At 43.5% G+C, this 23015-nt stretch overlaps 1 protein-coding gene across 4 annotated transcripts in view; it reads right to left on the bottom strand.

The window, feature by feature from the left end:
- Positions 1-23015, bottom strand: part of FRMD1 (FERM domain containing 1) — a 75147-nt gene that overhangs the window by 51383 nt on the left and 749 nt on the right. For 2 of the 4 annotated variants that reach the window (XM_034765192.1, XM_034765195.1), the window contains exon 2: positions 3801-3979. In XM_034765192.1, coding sequence (XP_034621083.1) covers positions 3801-3896 — 96 coding nt within the window. In that variant the 5' untranslated portion in view covers positions 3897-3979. Of the gene's footprint in view, positions 1-3800; positions 3980-9555; positions 9611-12288; positions 12324-23015 lie in introns of those variants that run through there. The other 2 variants (XM_034765193.1, XM_034765194.1) reach the window with 2 other exon arrangements.

The following is a 23015-nucleotide window of genomic DNA, read 5'->3' as shown; positions in this document are numbered from 1 at the left end:
CTGTTCCTGGGTCGGAGCATCACCTGCCCTTGGGTCCGGGACGTCAGGTGGTGTGGATACAGAGGCCTCCATGCCCCCTGGAGGAGGGCGAGAGATGGTGGACTCTGGGGCCCTTGTATCAGAGTGACCCGAGCGAGAGGTTGTTGGAGCCCCTTGCGCCTGGTGGTATGCCCACGGGGTCCAGAATGACCAGTGAGATGGGCCTTGGTCAGGGTCCTCTGCTCCCTCTTGCCAATGGCCTAAATCTCGCTCCCCGGCTTGTCCCTGAGGGGGGTATGCCGATCTTGGCAGGTCCTCAGAGGAGCGAGACACCGATCTCGATGGCCATGGCGGTGCCGACTGCGTCGAGACGAATCCCGTAGGATACGGTGCCGTTGGCCGGTTCTGTCTCTACGCGGTGCCGGTGATCGGTGCCGAGATCGCGATCGGTGCCGATGGCCTCGCCGGTGCCGGGAGTCGGACCTGGATCGAGACGATGACCTAGAGTAAGCCCGGTGCCGGGAGCGGCCTCTCGAAGTCGAGCGTCGATCGTACCGGTGCCGAGAGCTACGTCTCGACGTTGATCGGTGCCGACGATCATAACGGTGTCGAGATGTAGAGCGGTGCCGCGATGATCTTGGCCGCGAGTACGACCGGTGCCGAGGTGATATCCGGCGCCGGGACTGCGAGCGGCGAGGGGACCTGCTTCGGGACCTAGACCGGTGCCGCGGTTCCAGCCCTTGCGATGGAGGGCGCATCAAGGCAGGTTTTCCCCTAGATTGGACCGGGCGAGTCAACGGTGCCGACGGTGCCGGTGCCGGCTCCGTGAGGGCGATCAGGTCTCTCGCCGTCGCGAAAGTCTCCGGTGTCGACGGGAGGCACTGTATCACCGCCGGTCTCGGTGGTGACTGTCTGCACCGGACTCAACGGCCTTGGAGCCGGAGTCGACGGTGCTGGAGGCACCTGTTTTTGGTGCTCTACAGGTGGACGCGGCTCTACCCCCGGCACCGGGGGAGCCGGCGTCTTCGGCACTGAGGTCCCCGCCTTATGGGATTTCTTATGTCCCGGGGATGATGAACGGCGCCGAGGCACTTGTTGTGAGTGCGGTGCCAATGAGGTCCGGTGCCGTGGAGGCTTGTCTGCCGTGGTCGGCATGGTCGGTGCCGCTGGGGCACTACGCACCGAGGTGCTAGGTGCCGGGGCCTGGCGCGCCGATGGAGCGTCTGGGCTAAGTGCTGCCTCCATAAGGAGTTGCCGGAGTCGAAAGTCCCGCTCCTTCTTGGTCCTCGGTTTGAAGGCCTTACAGATCTTGCACTTATCTGTTTGATGGGACTCTCCCAGGCACTTCAGACACGAGTCGTGCGGGTCGCTCGTTGGCATAGGCTTAGCGCAGGAGGCGCACTGTTTGAAGCCGGGAGCCTTGGGCATGAGCCCGACCACACGGCCGGGGAAAAAGGGGGGAGATAACCCCCTTTAATCCCCCTTTTTTAACTATATAACAGCTATAAACAAGTGAATAACCAACTATATAACTATAAACAACTAGAACTACAACTATAACTGTGAATAACTGGATAAGCTAGGGAGAGTGGAGAACAGCTACGCCGCGCTCCACAGTTCCAACGACCGTCAGGGGCGGTAAGAAGGAACTGAAGGGGCGCCGGGTCGGCTGGGGTATATATTCAGCGCCATGAAGGCGCCACTCTAGGGGGCTCCACACCCGACCCGCCGGTGTTGCTAGGGTAGAAAATCTTCCGACGATCGTGCACGCAGCGCGCGCACACCTAATGGAATGGATATGAGCAAGCACTCGAAGAAGAAACCAAGTTTCCCATCCATCTAGCCAATAAAACAGGTATAAACAAAAAAGACTTATTAATAGGCTATTGACAGATATAAAGTTACAGAACCCTTACACATCTCTAAAGGCAAATATGTAGAGCTAGACACTTTTAAGATAAAGTATCAAAAGGGGCTGCACTCAGTTATCCCCCTCAGTTTTTCCAACAACATGGGCCTTCAAAGAGGCTTCAGGAAATGAGACATAAATGGCCGTAACGATACCCCTGACATTCTTTCCATTCTTGCCTACACTAAAAAGCCAAACTCTAAAGGCCCCATCTACGCTTATTAAAAATGTATTAGCCTGAAGCGCTTCAAGCTACAGTTTTAAACGCGGGAGCCAGACATCACAACCAATTTAAGCACCATTGGTTATGTTTAACCTGCAATCATGAGGTGTGATTGCAGCTCGTATACACATACCCAAGTCACCTTCAATTTAACTAGCAGGGGCTTCACTGTAGGCTACCCACCTGAGAAATTATCCAGGGTTCCAGGTGGACTTGTACAGCCCATACTGAAGCCACAGCTTCATTGCTCTGGTATCCAAGCTAGCTAGATTAAAGCTAGTTCAGGCATGTCTACACAAACTGTAATCACACCCCGCAATTAGGGAGCGGAGATACCCATTGTCGGTTAATCCTGCACTAGGCAGAATTACATGACAGGATGCTTGAAACACCAGCAGCTCATCTATATTAAGGCTGCCGGTATTGATAATGCTGGAGGGGCAACAATAGGAAATTTCTGAGAAGCGCCTCTAGTATAGTCAATGCCCAAAGGTGGGAGGGTAGTTCAGTCTCCATTCCTGTTGGATCTCCACCCACCCTTGCTAAAAGCTACCAACAAGTTGGATATTTAGGGTCAGCTGTGATAGTAGGTAGGTGGCCATACCAGTATAAATTTCTAAGCACTTAAATAAAAGCCCCTTATCTGGCCTGGTTTTGAACTATTGAACGTGACGAGCTCCAGAGTCTGTTACCAATCCCTTGATCTACCCTAGGCTCTGTGGCTGTTTTCTTAGGGGATACTAGATTTAAGTATGGCAAGTAGGAAAATTCCTGTATAGACTATAAAGATTTTTGCATATTTCTGTGTTGATGTGCATGTTTTCTAAAGCCACATTTTGAATTAAAAATAAGACTTTTTGGGGGGATGGAGACAAAATAAAGTCTAGAAAAACTCTACAGAGACAGACAGACCCCCATTCCTAAAATGGACAGTTCACAATTTAGATTGCAAGCTAGACTAAGAAGCTTCAGGCATTGGTTCAGTTTCTCACATATGCTTGATAACCAAACTATATTACAAAGGCAGCAGCGTGATCTAATCACGGATAGCATTCCATCTTGGGAATCGCTCCAGCGAGTGAGACTTTGCTTAAGTTACTTCACTTCTTTGTGCTTCAGATTTCCCTACAGTAAAAACGGGGATGACAATACTTTGCAAAGTACTTGGAAATCTACAGATGCAATTCTCTCTCATTTAATGGAGTAAAGAAAGAACAACTATAAAAAGGAAAAAAAAGTCTGTGAGAGAGACTCTCATTTACAGAACAGCTTCCAAAAGAAAGATCAACAGAGCTAAACTGCAGGGTGAGCTGATGTCAATTAGCACTGCCCACTGAGGTCCAAAGGTCAACGCATTTCAGGTTTCTGAGAAGCTGGATTTTCATTTCAGTTTGTTACAAAACAATTTGAGAGTGAAAGGGAATTAAAAATTAGGTCCTCATTATCAAATGCAATAAAGGAGATTAATCAGATCATCCTGTAAATTTTTGCTAGGCTAGCCAATTAGGAAGCAAAACACCAATTATGTTAAATCAGCTAATAGTCTTTTGATCAATGAACTAATATGGTACTCTCGTAAGGGCAATGAAAGTTAAGCTCAGCCTTATCACTGTCTGCTCTGGCAGTTACAACACAAAACATCCATGAAACTTGCACAAAGAGCTCAGAATGAAACTTTAAACAACTCACCCCGATGGTTACACTGAGTTGCTCTCTGTTGGGCAGAAGGACGCAAACATTCCGATATTCCTGCTGCATCCTGCTTTGCAATAGCTGTCTGCTCATTGCAGAGCTTCTCTGACCCGCTCCAGCTGGCTATTGGGGCACTCTTCTCAGGACTGAAACCAGGCTCCCTTCATTCCTCACACCTGCCAAAAACATAAGGCTTTAGTGTTATGTTCATGGGAACAAGGCTGGGAGCACTGAGCAACAGGCAGCCTGTATTTAAACAGAATGTTTTTTGCTTCGTTCTAATACACAAGGTAAACAGAAATATCTCAAAAGGCAGCACTGACTGAGTGATCGTCATACGTTATTCTGACATTAGTCAGCTCACTTATTGATTAGCAGTGCAGTCACATTACTCTGGAGGTGGGAATACAAACCTCAGGAAACTTGTATGGGACTGGCAGGTGGCACACATTCCTTTTTCCTGAGTCATTCTTTTACCTTGCCCACTAAGAGATAAACCACAATTCTAACACCAGCATAGCATATAACAGGGGCACTCAGCCTTTGAACAGCCAAAAATCACTTGAGTCATCAGATTTATAGAGCCACAAAACATTTAAATGTACTTAGAATATCAAAGTGCCAGGGATGAGATTACAAAGCAATAGTTAGCAACAAATAACTACGTCACAGGCAACTTTCTGGAAGAGGAAACATCAGGAGGAACTTGCCCTTTCCCTAGATGGTTTATGACCATCAGTGCAAATAAAGATTTAATCCAATTTCTCAACAGGAGTCTATCAATGTAGAAGAGCCTGGAGTTCGTCTGTATTTTCATTTTTTCCTTGGAACATTGTTGCAAGACCTTACTTAAGTCCCAAAGGAGAAAAGCATCTAGAAGCCAGTAAGGAGCCATAGGCCAAGCTCTGCTGCTGTACCACAGTTCTATTGAGACCACCATTGTGCACTCTCTGTTTAATGGCCAAGCATAAGTGTCTTAGTTAAACATTCTCAGATTTCCAGTGTATGTGTAAAAACAATAGAAATGAGACAAATACTGCAACAGAGCATCCGAAGAAGTGGGCTGTAGACCACGAAAGCTTATGCTCTAATAAATTTGTTAGTCTCTAAGGTGCCACAAGTACTCTTGTTCTTTTTTTGGAGAATTAACTGGATCACGGTCTTCTGCTTTTAAAATGACTGCTCCCTTCCCTGCTCATGAATGAATGATGCGAAGCCTTGCAGTCCTGTTTAACTCATCAATTAGCCTAGAAGGCCACACAGAGTCAGTGACGAAAACAAAAACCAAGCAACCAGCCAGCTTTACTTCCCCTCCAACTTGTTCAGACACTTTGTCCCTTTCCTCCCAGAAAGATGAGGACTTGGTCAGAACGACGCATGCACTGTCACTTCTGTCACGCTGTCTGGAGTGGATCAGGACCGTGAGTGCCTACCTCAGGGCAGACTATCATAAAACAGGGCAGACAACCCAAGCTGGTGGTGTGTTCCATAATTAGATTTCACCAAGCCAGTAACAAATGTGAACTCCAGGATCACTATAACAGTCTTATCATGAAATCAGAGAGAGTCCCCTTGGGCTCTCAGTCTATCTTGCCACCCAGACAAACTGAACTTAGTGATAATGGTCATTTAAGCTAAAAAAAAAAAACAAAAAAAAAAAAACCACACACCAAACAAACAAACAAACCCCACCCACCCCCCACATCAGGTTGCTCCCAGTCACAAGAGACTGATCACTTATCCCAGATCAATTGGTACTCCAGATCTTACTCCAAAGACGACGCTGGCAGCCAATTCTATAGTAAAACTAACTACAGGTTTATTAGCTAAGGGCACGTCTTCACTGGCAACGTTAAAGCGCTGCTGCAGCAGCGCTGTAATGTGACTTGTGTAGTCACGGCATCCAGCGCTCAAAAAAAAAAAAAAAAAAAAAACCACCCACCCACCTCCATGAGGGGAATAGCTCCCAGCACTAGTTCACTGTCTATACTGGCACGTTATAGCGCTGAAAATCACAGCACTCAGGAGAGAGTTTTTTTACACCCCTGGGTGAGAAAGTTGCAGCGCTGTAAAGTGCCAGTGTAGACAAGCCCTAAGAAAAGGAAATTAGAGTTATTGAGAGGTTAAAGCTGATAAAATATTTTAAACAGGTGAGTCACACTTTGTAATTCCAAATGGTGGCAATGATGGAATAAACTGCCAGTTGCCCAAAAGTCTTTCAGAGTACCCAGATTGTCTCTGCGGATCTCCACTTTGCATCTGGTACACTTCCCTGTAAAAGTCCAAACCTAGTCCAGAGATGAAGGATCTTTCCTAGAATCCATATATTTATAGTCACTGCTGACATGCTCTACCCACGTGGGCTTTTCCTTTGATGTCCGGTGAGTGAGGAATGCACTTTGAGTCATTGACCTCCAGTAATCACACACAGTGGCCACTTGCTTTGAAATTAGCACTTTCTGTTAAAGACCTTTATTAGCATTCCACAAGACTTCTTTGATGGGTTATTTAGTCACAGGGCTGTTTAAATGTAAATGTTTGCTATTGCATTATAACAGGATACATACAAGTGAAAACAATGCAAGAAACGGGACATTTTATTAGTTTTAATAAAGTTTAAACACTAAATACACTTATACCTTTAACAAAACTGCTTTGATCTATACAGTACTAGTACACAAGTGAATTGACCCGAATACACTCTGACATGACCTGTTATCTGGTAAGTCAACGTTACAACCACCAAACTGGATTATGGCCATTCACTGTATGTTGTTTGAAGATGGAAGGAATGCCAAGGGCTCCAGACTGTGGGTAGCCGTGGCCTTCAGTAGAATGGGTTGCCAATGGCACATCACCCCCGTGCTCTGATCATTCCACCAGCTCCCAGTCTAAGGCACCTCCCATCAATAGGACAGGACACAATAACCACATCTCTACTGATGACCCAAAAAGACAATTATGCTCCTCAGTGACAATGCTGCTCACAGAGCCCAGGTCAGTCCATGCAGAAGCCAGAGATAAAGGCTTCTTATTTAGGAGGGGTTAATGTTGGCAAATAAGTTTCCAGAGGAGGTCAGACTCATCCCGAGCATGATGCAAGGTCCTCCTATGTGGACAAAGCTTTTCTACCATCAATGGCATAGGATAGAAAAAAAGTTATCCGAGACAAGAGCTTCTTTTACCAGGGCATGTAGAAGAATAAAAAAGTCCACCAAGGAGCTTAATTTACACCTGGGAAGTATTTAGATACTAAAGCAGTCCGTACTATAGAAAATCCTAAAATAGACAGGGAAGTCCCACCTCTACTAGGCTCCCATGGACTCTTTGTTTTGGCCCTGAAGGCTACCTTAATGAGTGTGACTGCAGTGACTTCAAGGGAAAATGGAACTAAGAAAGGGGAAAAACCAAAGACAAACATCTGGGAGTGGGGTAGTGGCAGACCTCTTGTTCACTCTCTTTGGCTTAAGACATTGAGACATGGCTCCTTTTCAGGGTCAGAAAAAGCAGTGAAAAGAACCTCTAAATCATCATGGCCCAAACCTACAGTGGGCCACATGCTATCTCCCAACATGCCAGAAATAATCCCCCAAAGTCCTGGGCCTTGGGAACAGGGATCTAGAATGAAGCATTTGAAAAAGAGTTCCAAAGAAATACAGTGACTTCCACTCTCAAGGGTCTTATCGGTGCTTTCATGAGCTTATTTAGACGATGCCAAGTACGATGAGCCTCAGATTAGCAATTCCTGGCATCCCAAAAGAGAAAACCCAGGATGCTTTTAGAAATACAGATGAACACCATGGGAAAAGCACATTGTATATTCTTTAAAGATAAGAGTGGGAATTCTGCTCCAAAGTTCTCTTGAGCTCAAGACCCAAAAGTGAGAATCCTGCAAGAGGATAGCCTCAAAGATGCAGAATTAAAGTATTTAATCTACTGCGAGTTTATATTAGAAATTTAAGACAGATTGTTCTAATATGTTTGATCTAAATACCACTAAAATCATCACTGCTAACTGTTTTGGTTGAGTATTAAGTTCGTGCATTGTGAATCAGAAATGCAACAGTTCCCTGTTTTTACTGAAATGTAGATGTTAAGCATCAGAACAAGTGACATTTAAGCTACTTATCACCTTATTGCTTGAAAAAGTAAGTTATTGCTCTGTTTCTTTTTGGGGGGGGGGGGGGGGGGGTTATTCTTGCTGGTAGTAAATAAATAAAAAAAAATTTAAACCTTAAAACTAGCAGCGGGAGGGATAGCTCAGTGGTTTGAGCATTGGCCTGTTAAACCCAGGCTTGTGAGTTCAATCCTTGAGGGGGCCACTTAAGGATCTGGGGCAAAATTAGTACTTGGTCCTGCTAGTGAAGGCAGGGGGCTGGACTCAATTACCTTTCAAGGTCTCTTCCAGTTCTAGGAGATGGGATATTTCCATTAATTGTAGTCTATTTTGAAATGACAATTTTTTTAAATTATTTAATTCATTTTTTTTTTTTTAAAATCAAAGAATGATTTGAGGTTTTCATTTGGAAAATTCAGTAATTGTCACCTCCTTTCAAATAGTACACTTCCCCCCCCCCCCACTTAACATAAACTTTTCAGAAAGAGCAAGAACTAATTTAATGTGTTTAGGTTAATAAAGTAGAAGGGGGCAGTTTTTTAAGATCAGAATTTCAGCTGTGTAAAACTTTTAGGATAAAAAAAATCTAGAATACAATACACGTGGAACAGATCTGATTCCATAAAAGTTGGCAAGTAAAAGTCACCTAGAATAGGTTTTCTTGTAAGTGATTCCTCATTTCTCTCTCTCTCTCTCTCTCTCTGTGTGTGCGTGTGACATTTTTTTAGATATTCTTCTCTCTGCTTCCAAGCAATAATTGTAAACAACTGCATGTAAGATAACAGATGTCTGCAAAGTGACTCCAGACCTATAGGTCACATGTGTCATTACCTGCTGACATCATATGCTCCAGGAAGTTTGTGAATGGCATAAGGGACTCAGAGTACACTCAGGCTTTGTAGCATAGGGTTGTTGTTGGTAGTATCCTCTATTGGACTAACTTCTGTTAGTGAGAGAGACTTGAGTGTAAGCTTGTCTCTCTCATCAAGGGAAGCTGGTCCAATAAAATAGATCACCACCTCACTCACCCTGTCATTTTAACACTAATTTCTATAAAATATTAGTCAGCAAAAGTAACTAGGAATAAGATGCCCTTGTTTACTTTATCTACATCAGCAGTTCTCAAACTGTGGGTCGTGACCCCATTTTAATGGGGTCACCGGGGCTGGCCTCAGACTTGCTGGGGCCCCTGGGCTGAAGCCAAAGTCCAAGCCCCTCCACCCAGGGCTGAAGCTGAGGGCTCAGGCTTCAGCTTCAGCCCTGGGAGTCGGGGCTCAGGTTACAGCCCCCTATCCTCCCCCCCCCCCCCAGGGGTGAAGCTCTCAAGCTACAGCTTCTCCCCCTCCCCACAGGAGGGCTCAGGCTTCGGCTCCCCCCCACCTCCCGGGCAGGCGGCAGGGCTTGAGCTTCAGTCCCCCTTCCCGGGGTTTTGTAGTAATTTTTGTTGTCTGAAGGGGGTCACTCACGGTGCAGTGAAGTTTTAGAAACCCCGATCTACCTGAATTTTAAAAGAATGGTTCTTTTGGGGTGTGTGTGGGGGTAGGGGGTGGGGTCAGAGGTGGATTTTAAAACAAACACACACATTACAGCAGCAGCGAAGATGTTAAAAAAAAAAAAAAAAATCCAAACACCTACCTTCAGGTGAAACGGATAACACATGCCTGGGTGAGTCTTTTATGCTCAAGAGGTATATCAGAATGTGATAAAAGCCCAAGCAATTATTAACCTACCAGTGTAGCAAGTTTACACATTTATACTGTGAACCTGGAACAGCTCTCCAATGAAAACAAATGGCCAAAAGGAATGCTCTTGCTTAAATACACAGAATTTCAGCCTGTCCATATGCCATTCTTTTGTTTACCACAGATTCCAACCTCTTAACCCCAATTAAACCCTAAGAACCCAGAAAAGGCATTGAAGAAGAATTAATATAGCTTAAGTCAATCATCTGTCTCTGGGATACTTTGCTTTTTTAAAAATGACTTAAGGTTTTAGCTCCCAGAGAAGTGAATTTCAAGATGTAATTGCTTTGTCAAAGTCCAAATAGAACAAACAAACAAACAAACAAAGAAACCACTAATTTGTAGGCTCCTTGTTTCAGTCAGGAATCTTAGTGCTTAGAGTGGCAGAACAGGTTTTATTTGGCACAATAAAAAAACAAAAACAAAAACAAAAAAAAACCTCACATCTCAAAACTTTGGAAAACAAACATTTTTGGGCCTCTGCATTTTCCCGGTTCCTTTGATTAAATATCTTGAGCAGCATCATAATACTATTCTCAATTGTACTTTATGCTCCATCAAACAGCACTGGAACTGAACTGAGTAACACCAATTCATGTTGATGACTGCAACAATTACCAACGCTCAGCCCAGGAACTGAAGTCAAAGCAACAGTTTCCTCTCAGAAGTGACTAGATTCATCATGAGTAACTGCTACTAAACTGCTTTGACAGTCTTTCATCACCCTCTTCCCCCCCTCCAAATTCGGGGGCCTTAGAGTTATTTGCCATTTCTGCATTCACAAGACCGCCATCATACATGACGTACTGGTCAGGCTGTTAGCTGATAATTTTCAAAGGGCTTGTCTACACAGGAAGTTACTGTGTGGCAAGCCAGGGTATGAATCTACAGCACGCTAGTTTGCAGCGCAGCTATATCCTATGTGGACACTAACAGCTTGCTCAAAGTCCTGAAGTAGAACTTAGCACAGTTGTAGCAGTAGTATGCTAAGCCACACTCTGAGACTTTCAGTGCACTGTAGCAGTGTCCAAATGGTGTGTTAGTGTGAAGCGAGCTGGTGCACTATAGATTCATGCCCTGTCTTGCTGCACATTAACTTGCCCTATAGACAAGCCCCAGTATAGATTAGGCCACCTCATTTCCACGGGGGGGGGGAGGGGCTTATCCTCGTGGCTTAAAATAAGCCCAGGCAGTTCACACCTCATCGGGGCATGTATGGGACAAACCCAGCCCAGCCTCACAGGAACAAAGGACGCTGGCCTAGGCAGCAACAAAAGGATCTGTTGGACTCTCCAGTGAGTCACCCCCCTTCCTTTGGTCAGTTGGGAACTGCGATGAGGTAATGCTCACCTGACTCTGAAAGGGTCCGGGGGAGAGCCTGGCTGTGGTGGGAAGCATCTAAGATTGTAAGGGCATTGAAAGTGTTAAGATCAGCTTAGAATGTGTTTTGCTTTTATTTCGTTTGACCAAAACTGACTTATGTTTTGACTTATAATCACTTAAAATCTATCTTTATAGTTAATAAATTTGTTTGTTTATTCTACCTGAAGCAGCGCATTTGGTTTGAAGTGTGTCAGAGGCTCCCCTTGGGATAACAAGCCTGGTACATGTCAATTTAACAAAGAAATTGATAAACTCATAAGTTTGCAGCGTCCAGCAGGCATAACTTGACACTGCAAGACGGAGGTTCCTAGGGTTGTGTCTGGGACAGGAGATATTGGCTAGTGTCATTCGGTTGCACAATCCAAGGAGCAGTTTACATGCCAGAGGCTGTGCGTGAACAGCCCAGGAGTGGGGGTTCTCACAGCAGAGCAGGGTAAGACTGGCTCCCAGAATCAAGGATTGGAGTGACCTAGCAGGTCCCCGGTCCAGATAACACCAGAGGGGAACGTCACACCCTGACCTATGTGGCTATGGCAACTTAACTTTTAAGTGTAGACTGGGCCCAAGGCTTGTTACAGGTATGCTAAAGGGAATGGACAGTTCTTAGTAGAGTATTTTATGTTTGTACAATGTGCCACACACTATGGCCCTGATCAGAGTCTCTCTGTATTAACCACCATAATAAAGAGTGAGAGAGTAACACTTCACTGGCCAAAAAGAATGCAAGAAAACACTCAAATTGAGAAAGTGGACATAGGCAATTCTGTGTTTCTATCCTGAAGTGCATATTATCCTTATCCAGGAAGGGTGTTTTATTATCGATCACTACAGATTATTTTTGGGAACACATCTTGTATGATGACAGAAAGTGATTGTTCAGCACATTACAGAGGAAAAGCACACAAGATCAGCAGCCATTCAAAAAGCTCTTCCCATACCCTATTCAGAATTTCACCAGCTGACCTTCAAATGGGCTCTCAGGATACATTTCAGCGAACAGCAAGCATCATGCCCTGAAGTATCATAATCAATCCCAAAAATGATACACTTCATTTAACTCCAAAACAATTAACAGTTAGAGTGAGACGGCATGATTTTCTTTGTTGAGGAAAAGAACAGGGAATTATCACTTTATATTTAAAGAACCTAAACATTTCTGGATAAATTGGGACCAATTTGATTTTTAACCTCTGCCTTCCCCACACAAATAGGAACCTCCCTCATCTGAAGAATCAAAACTTACCCATTGTGGCATCCGGGAGATACCATAGTTATTCCCTGTAATTAGAATAAGAAATAGCAGCTTTAAAGGAGTGTAAGATCTGGTGAGATGTTATGGTGACACACTGGCCACTACCATCAAACATGCTAGCATCTACATACTCCCTCCCTTCATTGTTTCTGCTGATCACCACAGTTCTCAGATGAGATGCAATGAGATGGGGGGTGGGGGGTAAACTGATGCGTCATTGCTGGGAAACAAGATTAGATATAGAGAGATCTTATGCCATGGTTATTAGAAGTAAAAACATCCTTCTTTTCCTCCACCAAGCCATCAAAGCAGCTAAAACGTGTCCTGGAGAATATTTCCAGACAGTAAGTTGATTTGTCAACCCTGGCTGCCTCCATGCCAAGCCAGAAACCAGCTCTACATAACATGGAGGTACTGCTGAGCTTCTGTGAGACGTTAACTTTTCTGTATACTGTGTTCCATACTTCGATGGAACACACACTTGTCACCAAAATCTGGCCTATTCACAGCACACTAGAATTGCTGGAAGAAATCCGAATCAGCACTCGCACTTCAGATCCTTGATCAGGAGCACCATGCACCCCTGCTGACAGAGACTGGCATCACCTCTTGACGAGGGAAAATCCAGCCCAAAACATGCCATAGTTTGGACTATTCTGAAGAAATTATTTCCGAAAAGAGAAGACTTCGCAGACTACCTCCTGGTGTCAAGCCTATTTTTGCACAAGATAGGGTAGGTAGGAAAAACCACCTCCAATCACACATATTCGCCAATATACTGGATCCCTCCCGGTTAGTGTTCAGGCTATTCATGGGTGGCCTCCTGTCCACAGATGAGAGAGAAAACATCTGTAGTTGCCCTCTTGCATCAACGTTTTGCATTTGATGCCATTTATTATCGTTTCTCATAAGGTGTAGCTTGGGTTGATGGAAAAGCTCTGAAGTGGCTCCAATCCTTTCTTTTGGGGATGTTCAGTGAGCTCATCTGTGGAGTCCTCATCCTTTTTAGCATCTATATTACAGTGCTGGGAGGTGGAGGAAATGTGTGAAAATTGAGAGCCACTGGTCTCAACTGCTGAACCATACTCAAATGATATCCAGCTCCTTCTCCTCTAGTGCAACTAGCACTATCTACCAACTCTAAGCCCCTGGTTGAAGCTGAACCTGGGTGAGACAGAGGTAATGCTGGAGAGAAGAGGGGAAAACACTTTGATATGCAGAGCTAGCTTGTGCTCTTACTTGTGTGTGGCCAATAACCCTCTTCTTGTCCCTCTTATCCGAGGTAAGTGGTGCTTTCAACCTAAGTTAGTTGGCACAGCTGAGAGTAAGGGTTAGAGCCCAGTTTATGTTTTCACTTGGGCTGATAACCCACCCACTTTTCAGTGAGGACACAGCCTAAATCAGTAGAATGTCAATAGTCCTCCAGTGTCTTTCCACAATTCCCCCCAGCATGGGTGCCCAGGACAGACAAGTTCTCCCACAATCCACTGGGACAGAATTAGAATGGCTTAGCTTACTGCAGCACTAAGAATGATGGGATATGCCTTCAGAAATCCTGGCGGCACACACGGGGAGTGCCGCACCAGTGAAAACACTAACTCAAGTAGTGCTTTGCAACATGGCTGCACACACCCAAGCAAAATAATCCGGTGCCAATCACAAGGCTAAGCTCTGCAGTGAAGACACCCTCTGAGAGAGCGGTCCTATGCAAAGCCTAGATGGTGATCATGTTATTAGACACTGTTATAATGCATATGCACAGGAGACTGAATTAACATTGCACAGGGATCCTTAACTATGGCACTTCCTCACTTCTGAGGGCTTGACTTTGCAACCTTAATAACATTCTTTTATAGACAATTATATAAAAACACGCAAATTGCTTTGCAAATATTAGAGATATGTAAGATATAAATTTAAGAGCCCTTGAAAGAGTGAAGCCTTCAGAAACAGCATGTATTTCTTTCTCAGCACAGCATTCTCTCCAGAATGCCTTGTCTATACAAATCCCTTAAGGAGCAATGGATCACCCATCTCACCTTCCCCACTGACACAGTAGCTGCAAGTGCTCTTTCCACATAACAAATTGAATTACTGACAAGAGGTTCTTCATTATAATGAATTTGTTTATTTCTACAAGGCTCATGGCTCCACTTTCTGCAGCAAATATCGATTAACAAAACTTGTGTGATTTATAGGATGTGTACAGGCTACATAAATCAAGCACATGAATATGAGTCTAAGATTTAGTAGCCATTAGAATTATTGATTAGCTTAGACGTGTACAGAGCACAGGATGGGACTATGGAAATATGGGATGGAACATGTCATGCGGCAGAGATCAGAATCTGGGCTGGGGTCTCAAACACGCAGCCCGCAGCTCCCTGCGCCCCCCCTCGAGTTATTTCCTGTGGCCGCCAAGCTCCCCTTACCCGCCGTCCCTCTTCCCCCCTGTGCGCCGCATCCCTGCTCCTTTGCCTACCTCCAGGCACTTCCCGCCACCAGCGCTTTCCAGGAAGGAGGGGGGAGGAGCAGGGAGCCACACACTCAGGGGAGGAGGCGGAGAAGAGGCGGGGCAGGGGCAGGGATTTGGGGTAGGAGTTGGAATAGGGATAGGGAGGGGGTGGGGTTGGGGTGCGGACTTTGGGGAAGGGGTAGGAATGGGGGTGGGGAAGGGCGTGGCCTAATGCAAGAGGTGGAGTGGGGGCAGGGCCAGAGGCAGCGGGGGGGAGGGGTGTCAGTGATGTGGCCCTTGGGCCAATGTACTAGTCCTCATATGGCCCTCGTGGTCATTTGAGTTTGAGATCCCTGATCTGGGCTCTTCTGCATCTCTCCTGCACTGCACAAACATACAACAGAACAAAGTTAATCCACAAACACCATGCTCCTGTTGTCAATTGTACCATCAATGTAATTTTTAGTAAGACTTTTTTTATTCTTTGTGGTTTAAGGTGCAAGGCTTGGAAAGATATTCACTAATAGAGAGTTCAGCTCTACCCAGAAATGCATGTGCATTGCCCTTCCATTACTGGCCCTCATTTATCAGAGTAAGCACATCTGTGGCAATGCATAAGCAGAACCAGCAATCCAGTACTGATCAAAGAAGAGAGTTACTCCTGGGGGAATTCTGAGCCACTGCACATGTGCAGAATTCATGTCTGACTTTATTTTTTCTGCAGAAAAAATATTCTGCGTGAGAAGTGCTGCAATTCTGCCTTTCACCCACCTGGGGACGCTGTGGCACCAGAACAGCCAGCAGTGTTCCTCATAACACCCTGCCCGTGGAGCCAGGTTAGGACAGGGTTGGGGCATGCTGGCTGCTGGGAGGTTACAGACTGGGAGCTAGTAGGGTGACAGCACTGAGCCAGTGGCTGAATGGAAGGGGTGCTGTAGAGCACCAAGAGGACGGGGTAGATGTGCCTGACTGAATGGGAGAGGCTTGGGGTCAGCCATGGTCTGCATGGGGGAGGCTCCCCAACACCCAAACAATCCCGTCCTCCCCCCCCACAAAAAAACCCTGTTCCATACTTCACACCCAATGACCCTCCATGTTCACTCCCAGGCTCCTTCCCTATCCCCACAAGCCTTTTGCACTGCTTCTGAAGTGTGGGAAATTCATTTAAACTACAATACAGAAATGTATTACTTAAAGTTCTGTATTAATATGACTAGTAAGGAATCCATTTGTCAAAAAAAAAAAAAAAAAAATTACCTAATTTTTTTTTTCTGGTTTGTATTTTTACAGACATACTTGCTGACCAGTATTTTGAAATAAATTACCATAATTGAAACTGGTGTGATTATATTGTGTTATTTTGACCAATAAAATATGCAGAATTTTTAATTTTGGGGCGCAGAATTCCCCTCAGAGTACAGAGTGGCACACAGTGCCTGATACACTAAGATGAAGCAGAGCAGAGAACACTCCTAGGTTTGGTGCTCCCTTCCTCTACTCATGTGTTTCAGAGAGAAAGGAGTGAGTGTTTTGGCAGTGCAAAGTGGGGCAGTTAGAAAAAAAACAAAACAAAAACACCTTGATCTTCATAATAAGACCGAAGGAAAAGAGTTAGTGGCACTGCCCCTTGCCACTAGAAATGCGATAGTGAGGTGAGAACGGAATTCTTCCCATCTGAGCCACCATGACAAGGCAGAAGGAATGAAAAAGTGGCTCTTCTCCTTCCCAGAATCTTAGAGCATGTCTACATTACGTGCTGGATCAACAGCCAGCGATCGATCCAGCAGGGATCAATTTATCGCATCTACTCTAGATGCGATAAATCGACCGCCAAACACTCTCCCATCGACTTAAGATACTCCACCGGAGTGAGAAGCGTAGGTGGAGTTGACGGGGGAGCATCAGCCATCGGCTTAGCACAGAGATCTACTTACCGCGGTGCCTTAAAAGTACGTCGACTTCAGCTACATTATTCAAGTAGCTGAAGTTGCGTAACTTAGATCGATCCCCCAGAGTGTAGATCTGGCTTTAGGGCTGGGAGATCCTTTCCAAGTGGTTCAGGGAAGTAAGGAATGGGATCTACTATTGGTATCACTCCAGGGCAAGTTCTCTGAGTACTTGTTACATTTTTCGAGCCTGCTGGGATTATACTGAGGTTTTTGGAAGGGTAAATGTAACGTTTCTAATTATACCCTTGCGCCACAGCTGGTTAGGAATATTTTGCCAATGTAGTTTTGTTAATTTGTTTTTATAGAAAATGCAGTTTCTGGAAATTTTCAATTAACATGGGAAAATTTTGATTTTGCTGAAATGTTTTGATGTTTAGTGGGAGGGAAAAAAACCTAGATGAAATATTTTTATTCACGTGCTGTCAACCTGAATTGAAACATTTATTTGTAAAACACCAAATCAAAACATTTCTAACGTTTTTCTAAACACTTTTCCCTAGTGAAGACACAGTCTTAAAGTGGTCCTAAAAGCAGCATCTGCATCTCTCTGAAAAATCTAACTCTGCTCTTGCTTCCCCGGCACTACTACCAATGGGAGTGCTAATGTAGACAGACATGTTTTTACCACTATGACCTCTAGATCTGCTCAGAGCAGGATTAGAAGACATAGTGATAGTCTACAACTACATGGTTCTATCTATATGCATTTCTATTACTATATTGTCTAGACCTCAAAGCAGGTCTAGACAACACAGTGGTAAGAAGGTGTGAACATTAGCAGCCAGACGGCTCTAGTGCTCCCAAAATGTTACAGAAACAGTAGGAGAATTTCAGAAAGAAATGTAGACATGGCCAAAGAGCATCAGTCTGATTGCACAGAGTGGTGTACAAAATATTGGAGAGTTAGGTGGTTAATAAATAAACCCGTTGTAAAAAGTCTAAGAATCTCCTCCCTACGGAAGGTTTTTTTTTTTTTTTTTTTTTTTTTTTTAAATAATTACATGCTGATTGGTGTAATCTGATACATTTGTAATATATGGAGATATACCTATCTCATAGAACTGGAAGGGACCCCGAAAAGTCATTGAGTCCAACCCCCTGCCTTCACTAGCAGGATCTAGTACTGATTTTTTGCCCCAGATCCCCAAGTGCCCCCTCAAGGATTGAACTCACAACCCTGGGTTTAGCAGGCCAATGCTCAAACCACTGAGCTATCCCTCAAACAAAAATTGCTCTTCAAAAGCCATCCGGGGCAAGAATAGTTATGCTAATACCATCTCAAAAAATGGGATGAACTCCACCTGAAGGAAAATTCACCCTCCACCCCCCCAAATTCAAATGCTACCCAATAGTTAATTTAATCACAATATCCAAATATTCAGAGTCTCCACCATTCTGGAATAAGATTTGCTTTCTAAAGAAAGCTATTTCTGCAGTGCTTACTTTAAATTTAGTCAGTCAGTCTCAGTCAGTGCAGAGAGACTAATATCACGTCATCTATGTAAAATGTGTTGACTTTCAGATATCTTGTGTCCATTATTTCTGGAACACAGCTTGCTGTTTAGTACAATAGAAGAGCAAAAATTCCAGTCTGCCAAAACCCCAACAAAATTAACACAAACAGCAGTGCTTTTAAGATTAAATATAACTTCAAGGGCCACACAAGGTACTGCTAGTAATCAAATTTAAAAGGAATAGGGAAATTTAAAAAGGAACCCAAACTACACTACAGAAAACAATCCCTGGTTAAGATGAAGTTAAACCTTGCAGGGAAAGGAAAGAGGAAGCCAAGAATTTTAAACAAATATGAAAAACAATTTTTTTTCAAGGAAGAAGAATGGCAAAATAAAATGCTAAAGAGCAACTCACACTTAGAAGAGGATTATTTGGATAGGCTGTGTCCCTCAATCTGTCCCTGTTAAAATTGCTGCCTGACCACCACCACAGAAAGAATTAAGGTACTGCAGCTAAACAATGCTAAGATAATCAAGGAGCAGTGTAGTTAAAAAGGAATTTCTGCAGGAACAGAAGAATTTCTATAGTAACCTTGGAGTAGATCAGGCATGCAAGTCATTTACATTATTCTGAATCAGTCTAACAGTGGGAATACTACTTTGTTGTGCACTGAACAGATAAAGTTTACCACCAGTTCATATCCCTTATACCTGAGGTGCTAGTGGATCAAATTAGTAACAGTAAATTGAGAGCAGTATCCAATACATCTTTGTTTCTTCAGACGTTCAGAATGCTCTAAAAAGACTGTTTACGGACTCTTTTTGTTGGGGATAATGTATGCATGCAAGGAATATATAGAAAATAAATAAAATAAAGAGACAGCATCCCTACCTTATCACCAAGCTTCCTATGGTATCTGAACAGACTCAAACTAACCAGAGGAACACACATGCAAAAAATGGCTGATCCTTTTGCTTTTAAAAAAGGAAAAGATTTATTAGTGAGTTTTTAAACTCAGCTTACCACTTTTATACAAGACTCATTTGCCACAAAATTCCCCAAACCAGGCTATCAAAAAGATGCAGACACTATTTTGCGATAATAGACCAGAAAGGCGACCACAAATTGAGTTCTATAAAACTCTTTTATATCTGCTTATGCATACATATCATGTATTTTCTGTTTCTTTCTGAATTTTTTGAGCAGCGATATTTGCAAGTTATTTGCTCTTTAGGAATCCGTTTGTTCTGGTTTGTTAGTCCTCACCTGAAGCCATAATGGCATTGTGACATTATGAATATTTCTATAGTAACCAATGGAGATGTCAGAAAATTATAACTTAAAGCAATACACTGCAAGGTGCGGATGAGTTGTGTTGTCATTCCAGATTTCTAGTAATAAAAACAGGACATTGGAAAACATTTTAGTTGGACAATATAAAGCTTTCCAAGAGCCAAGTGGCTCTTTATAATTCTATGTGATCGATGTTCGAAATACATGTTTTGGTAAAAGTCTTACATGCTAAAACATCCTTGCCCTTTTGAAAGGTATTTTGTAGAGGCCCTTGCACCACCAGAGGCCACTGGAGGAGAGAAAAGCACACAGGCGATGTAGCTGCATGGGGGTGAGGAACCCTGCAGAGAGGTAGTTACCTCTCATCATTAGGAGAGCCCAAAGGGAAAGGTTCAGAGAAGGAAGAGAATAGCATGGCTGAGGGGCAGGAGAAGTGGTTACCGATGCTGATGCAAACACTTCCTAAAAAGATAGTGGGGAAGTTTGCCTATCTGTGGGGGGGAAGTCTGACTCTCTGTGACATATGATACCCCAGGAGGTGTACAAAGGGGGAGGAAAAAAACAAAACAAAACACCACAAACCTCAGAAAGAAAAGAGTCACTTCACTACACAGACTCATGGCACTCCCTTTCTCCACCCTCCTTCCTTTCTGAGAAAAAAGGGACACTGATCTACTTTCCCCCAGCAAAGGCAGTGGTTCTCTGGGGCTACCAAAATTCCCCAGTCCTCTACTGGTAGGTACAAAACTGCTAGCAGATGCCACAAACCCTCCAAATGGCCCTCACAATCATCTCCCTTTCAATGCCCCTCATTCCAGCACACCTCACTAACACTGCTTTCTTTAATAGCAACAACAAAACAAGATACTGACCACCAAAAATGCTAGCACAGAGTTAGGTTACCTAACACTGTCTTGTACCCTTCCAGAATGTGTAGAGTGGCTACACTTAAACCTCTGAAATACAGAGTTAAGATAATGCCTGCTACACTACGCTCCCATAGTACTTACTACCTTAACTCTGCCCCTGAGGGGGATGACAAAGGATACTTAATATAGATGAGTTTTCTGTGCTCATCACAACTCCACTTCATTACTCTTAATTAGAGAGCAACACCCCCCATTACCTCTCACTAGGCTAGGTCTTCCAGTATTGATGCAGGGAGTACTTGCAGCTGGTTAGCATAGCACTTACTGTCACCTCCACTGGTCACAACATCCATTAGCCATGTCAAAAGGAACAAGCAACATAATAATGGGGTGAACTATTCTAATAATCCCTTGTACAGTCTCTGTGCCCACTAGAATGCCTTATCTGCACTGGCATTCACATATTGCCATACATCCTCCCTATCTTCTTTTCTCCACCATTGATCCTAGGAATACTAGAAATGTTAGCACACACCACTCTGCAGCACAAAGTTTACTGAGGTAAGAGGATGGCCCTGAGGCATTCCTTAAGGCAAGGATGAAAGAGTTTTAACAATTTATGCACTCTAAAGAGTTTTCCCCATCGATCTTCACATCCTTGATAAGGGTACTGTCCTGGGATCTTTCATAGAGACTCCCTGACATTGTTTAAAGGAGCCAGAGTTGAGGTTGTCTGTGAAGCATTACCTTATCTCGGTGTTTCCTGACTTTCAGAGGTTTAAGTTTAGTACCCTTCACACTCTGGAAGGGCACCAGGCAACCCCAAAAGCAACCTTAACTTTCCATTAAGTTTTTTTGGCAGCGGAGGTTAATTGATCTACAGTTTTGTTGACTATACTCTGCTTACAACTGAAAGATATCAGTTTTTATTCATCATATAGAGTCCATATCCAAGATTATTTTAGTTGTAAATGTAAACCATTCATAAGAATTAATTATTGCAAAATGTGTGTGGATTAACACAAAAATATACCCCATGCTCATAAAAAAGCTTATATAGTGAAAACATGCAGACTGGCATTGATAGGCAAGAATCTCATCTTGTACTACTGCCAAGAGATTTATTTCCAAGTCTTGCCATTTTTGTGGCAATAAAGTTGTTTTAATTTCAGTCATGTACCAGAACAATTACATGTTCTGAAAGTCTAGAGACTAATAATTTTAACTAGAGGATAAATACCCCAAAATGCAGAGAATGATCTACTATGGAGGAACCAAAATGAGAATCTATGAATTATACTAATGTTAAGAACTTGATGAAAATAAATTTGTATAAGTGATGAGAAACTACTGGTAAAGTAGGCAGCACTGAAGATTTTTCAAGAGACTAAGAATAAAATTTTAAACACACACAAAGTGAGAACTCCTTCTCATCACAGGACTGATCACGGTCAACATTGCTTGTCTGCAATCCACATTATTTCCACAGAAAATATAACCTTAATTCAGAGAGGAACAGTAGTACTCCAAGGTATCTTAGCAATAACAATGTGTCATTATTAATCTGTATTTGTGCAGAATTATAGCTTCTCAGAAGAAATACTTAATACATTTATATACACAAACATTTTAGATTTGATACCCTTGCATCTGATTTGTAGCCAGCCACAACAAAAATTTTGAAGTATCATTTACTTTGAAATTCTACTTTGTTATAAACTCTCACCTGATCGACCTCTAACCCCCAATATTCCTTTACTGCTTATGATTTCTTTAAGAAAACTATTCTGTGAAAACAACTTTCACATTAGCTACTAACTGCCCCTTCTAAAATTCCCAAGCTCTTTTTGTTGACCGCACACTCTCTGTGAAGTATTTTCAGGGAGAAAAGCAACGGAGTGCATGGGCCAAGAACACTGAAGTAGCTTGGACTCCTGTCTTATATTATACAGTACTAAACAATCATAGACTCCCAAACAGGGGGAAAAGGAGAGGAGTGTGGCATTTTATGGTTTTTAGTAGGTGACAGGTGTAATAGTAACAAACCCTAAGTTTACCACCAGTCAATAAATGATCCAAACCCTTACTTCAGCTGGGCTTTGTTTTAATCAGAGGTGATGCTCTTTTTGTAGAAACAGACCAGTTAGCAAAACTGCTGGAGGAATTGGCATAGAAGTGTTCCCACCACTAGAGAAGGATCAACACCTAATTCTCTTAGACCTTGCCTTCACTAGCAAACTTCATAGCTGGAATTCACCAGTGGGTTCAGCTCCATCAATGGTAATAATGGTAGAAGCTGTAGTGCAGACAGGAATCAGGCCGCTGACTATTTATGGTACTGAATGAAGGCAGATTAAAGATTCTAGTCTAAACATTGAAAAGTGCTGAACCAAGATTTTACTCCATAAAGCAAGCCTATAAAAGACAACAACTCACCAAAGTGAAATTCCCAGAAGAATAATTTCAAAAACCCTAAATGAGGATAATGGAAAACATCACTAAATATCTTAATCCTGGCGTTTAAGACAAGATGGAGTATTGCACTTACACAATGAGAACAGTAATGAACTACCCCATTCCCATGACAAAGTAGTCTACATCTAAGTATATTCAAGTGAGTCAAGATTCATGTTCGGGACAGAGTGGGGAAGAAGGGGACTTGTTCCAACGAGCTTTGAAAATGTCAACCCCCATTAT

Source organism: Trachemys scripta, chromosome 3, assembly GCF_013100865.1.
Source record: "Trachemys scripta elegans isolate TJP31775 chromosome 3, CAS_Tse_1.0, whole genome shotgun sequence".
Taxonomy (NCBI): domain Eukaryota; kingdom Metazoa; phylum Chordata; order Testudines; family Emydidae; genus Trachemys; species Trachemys scripta.
This window is presented reverse-complemented; position numbering and strand designations above follow the sequence as displayed.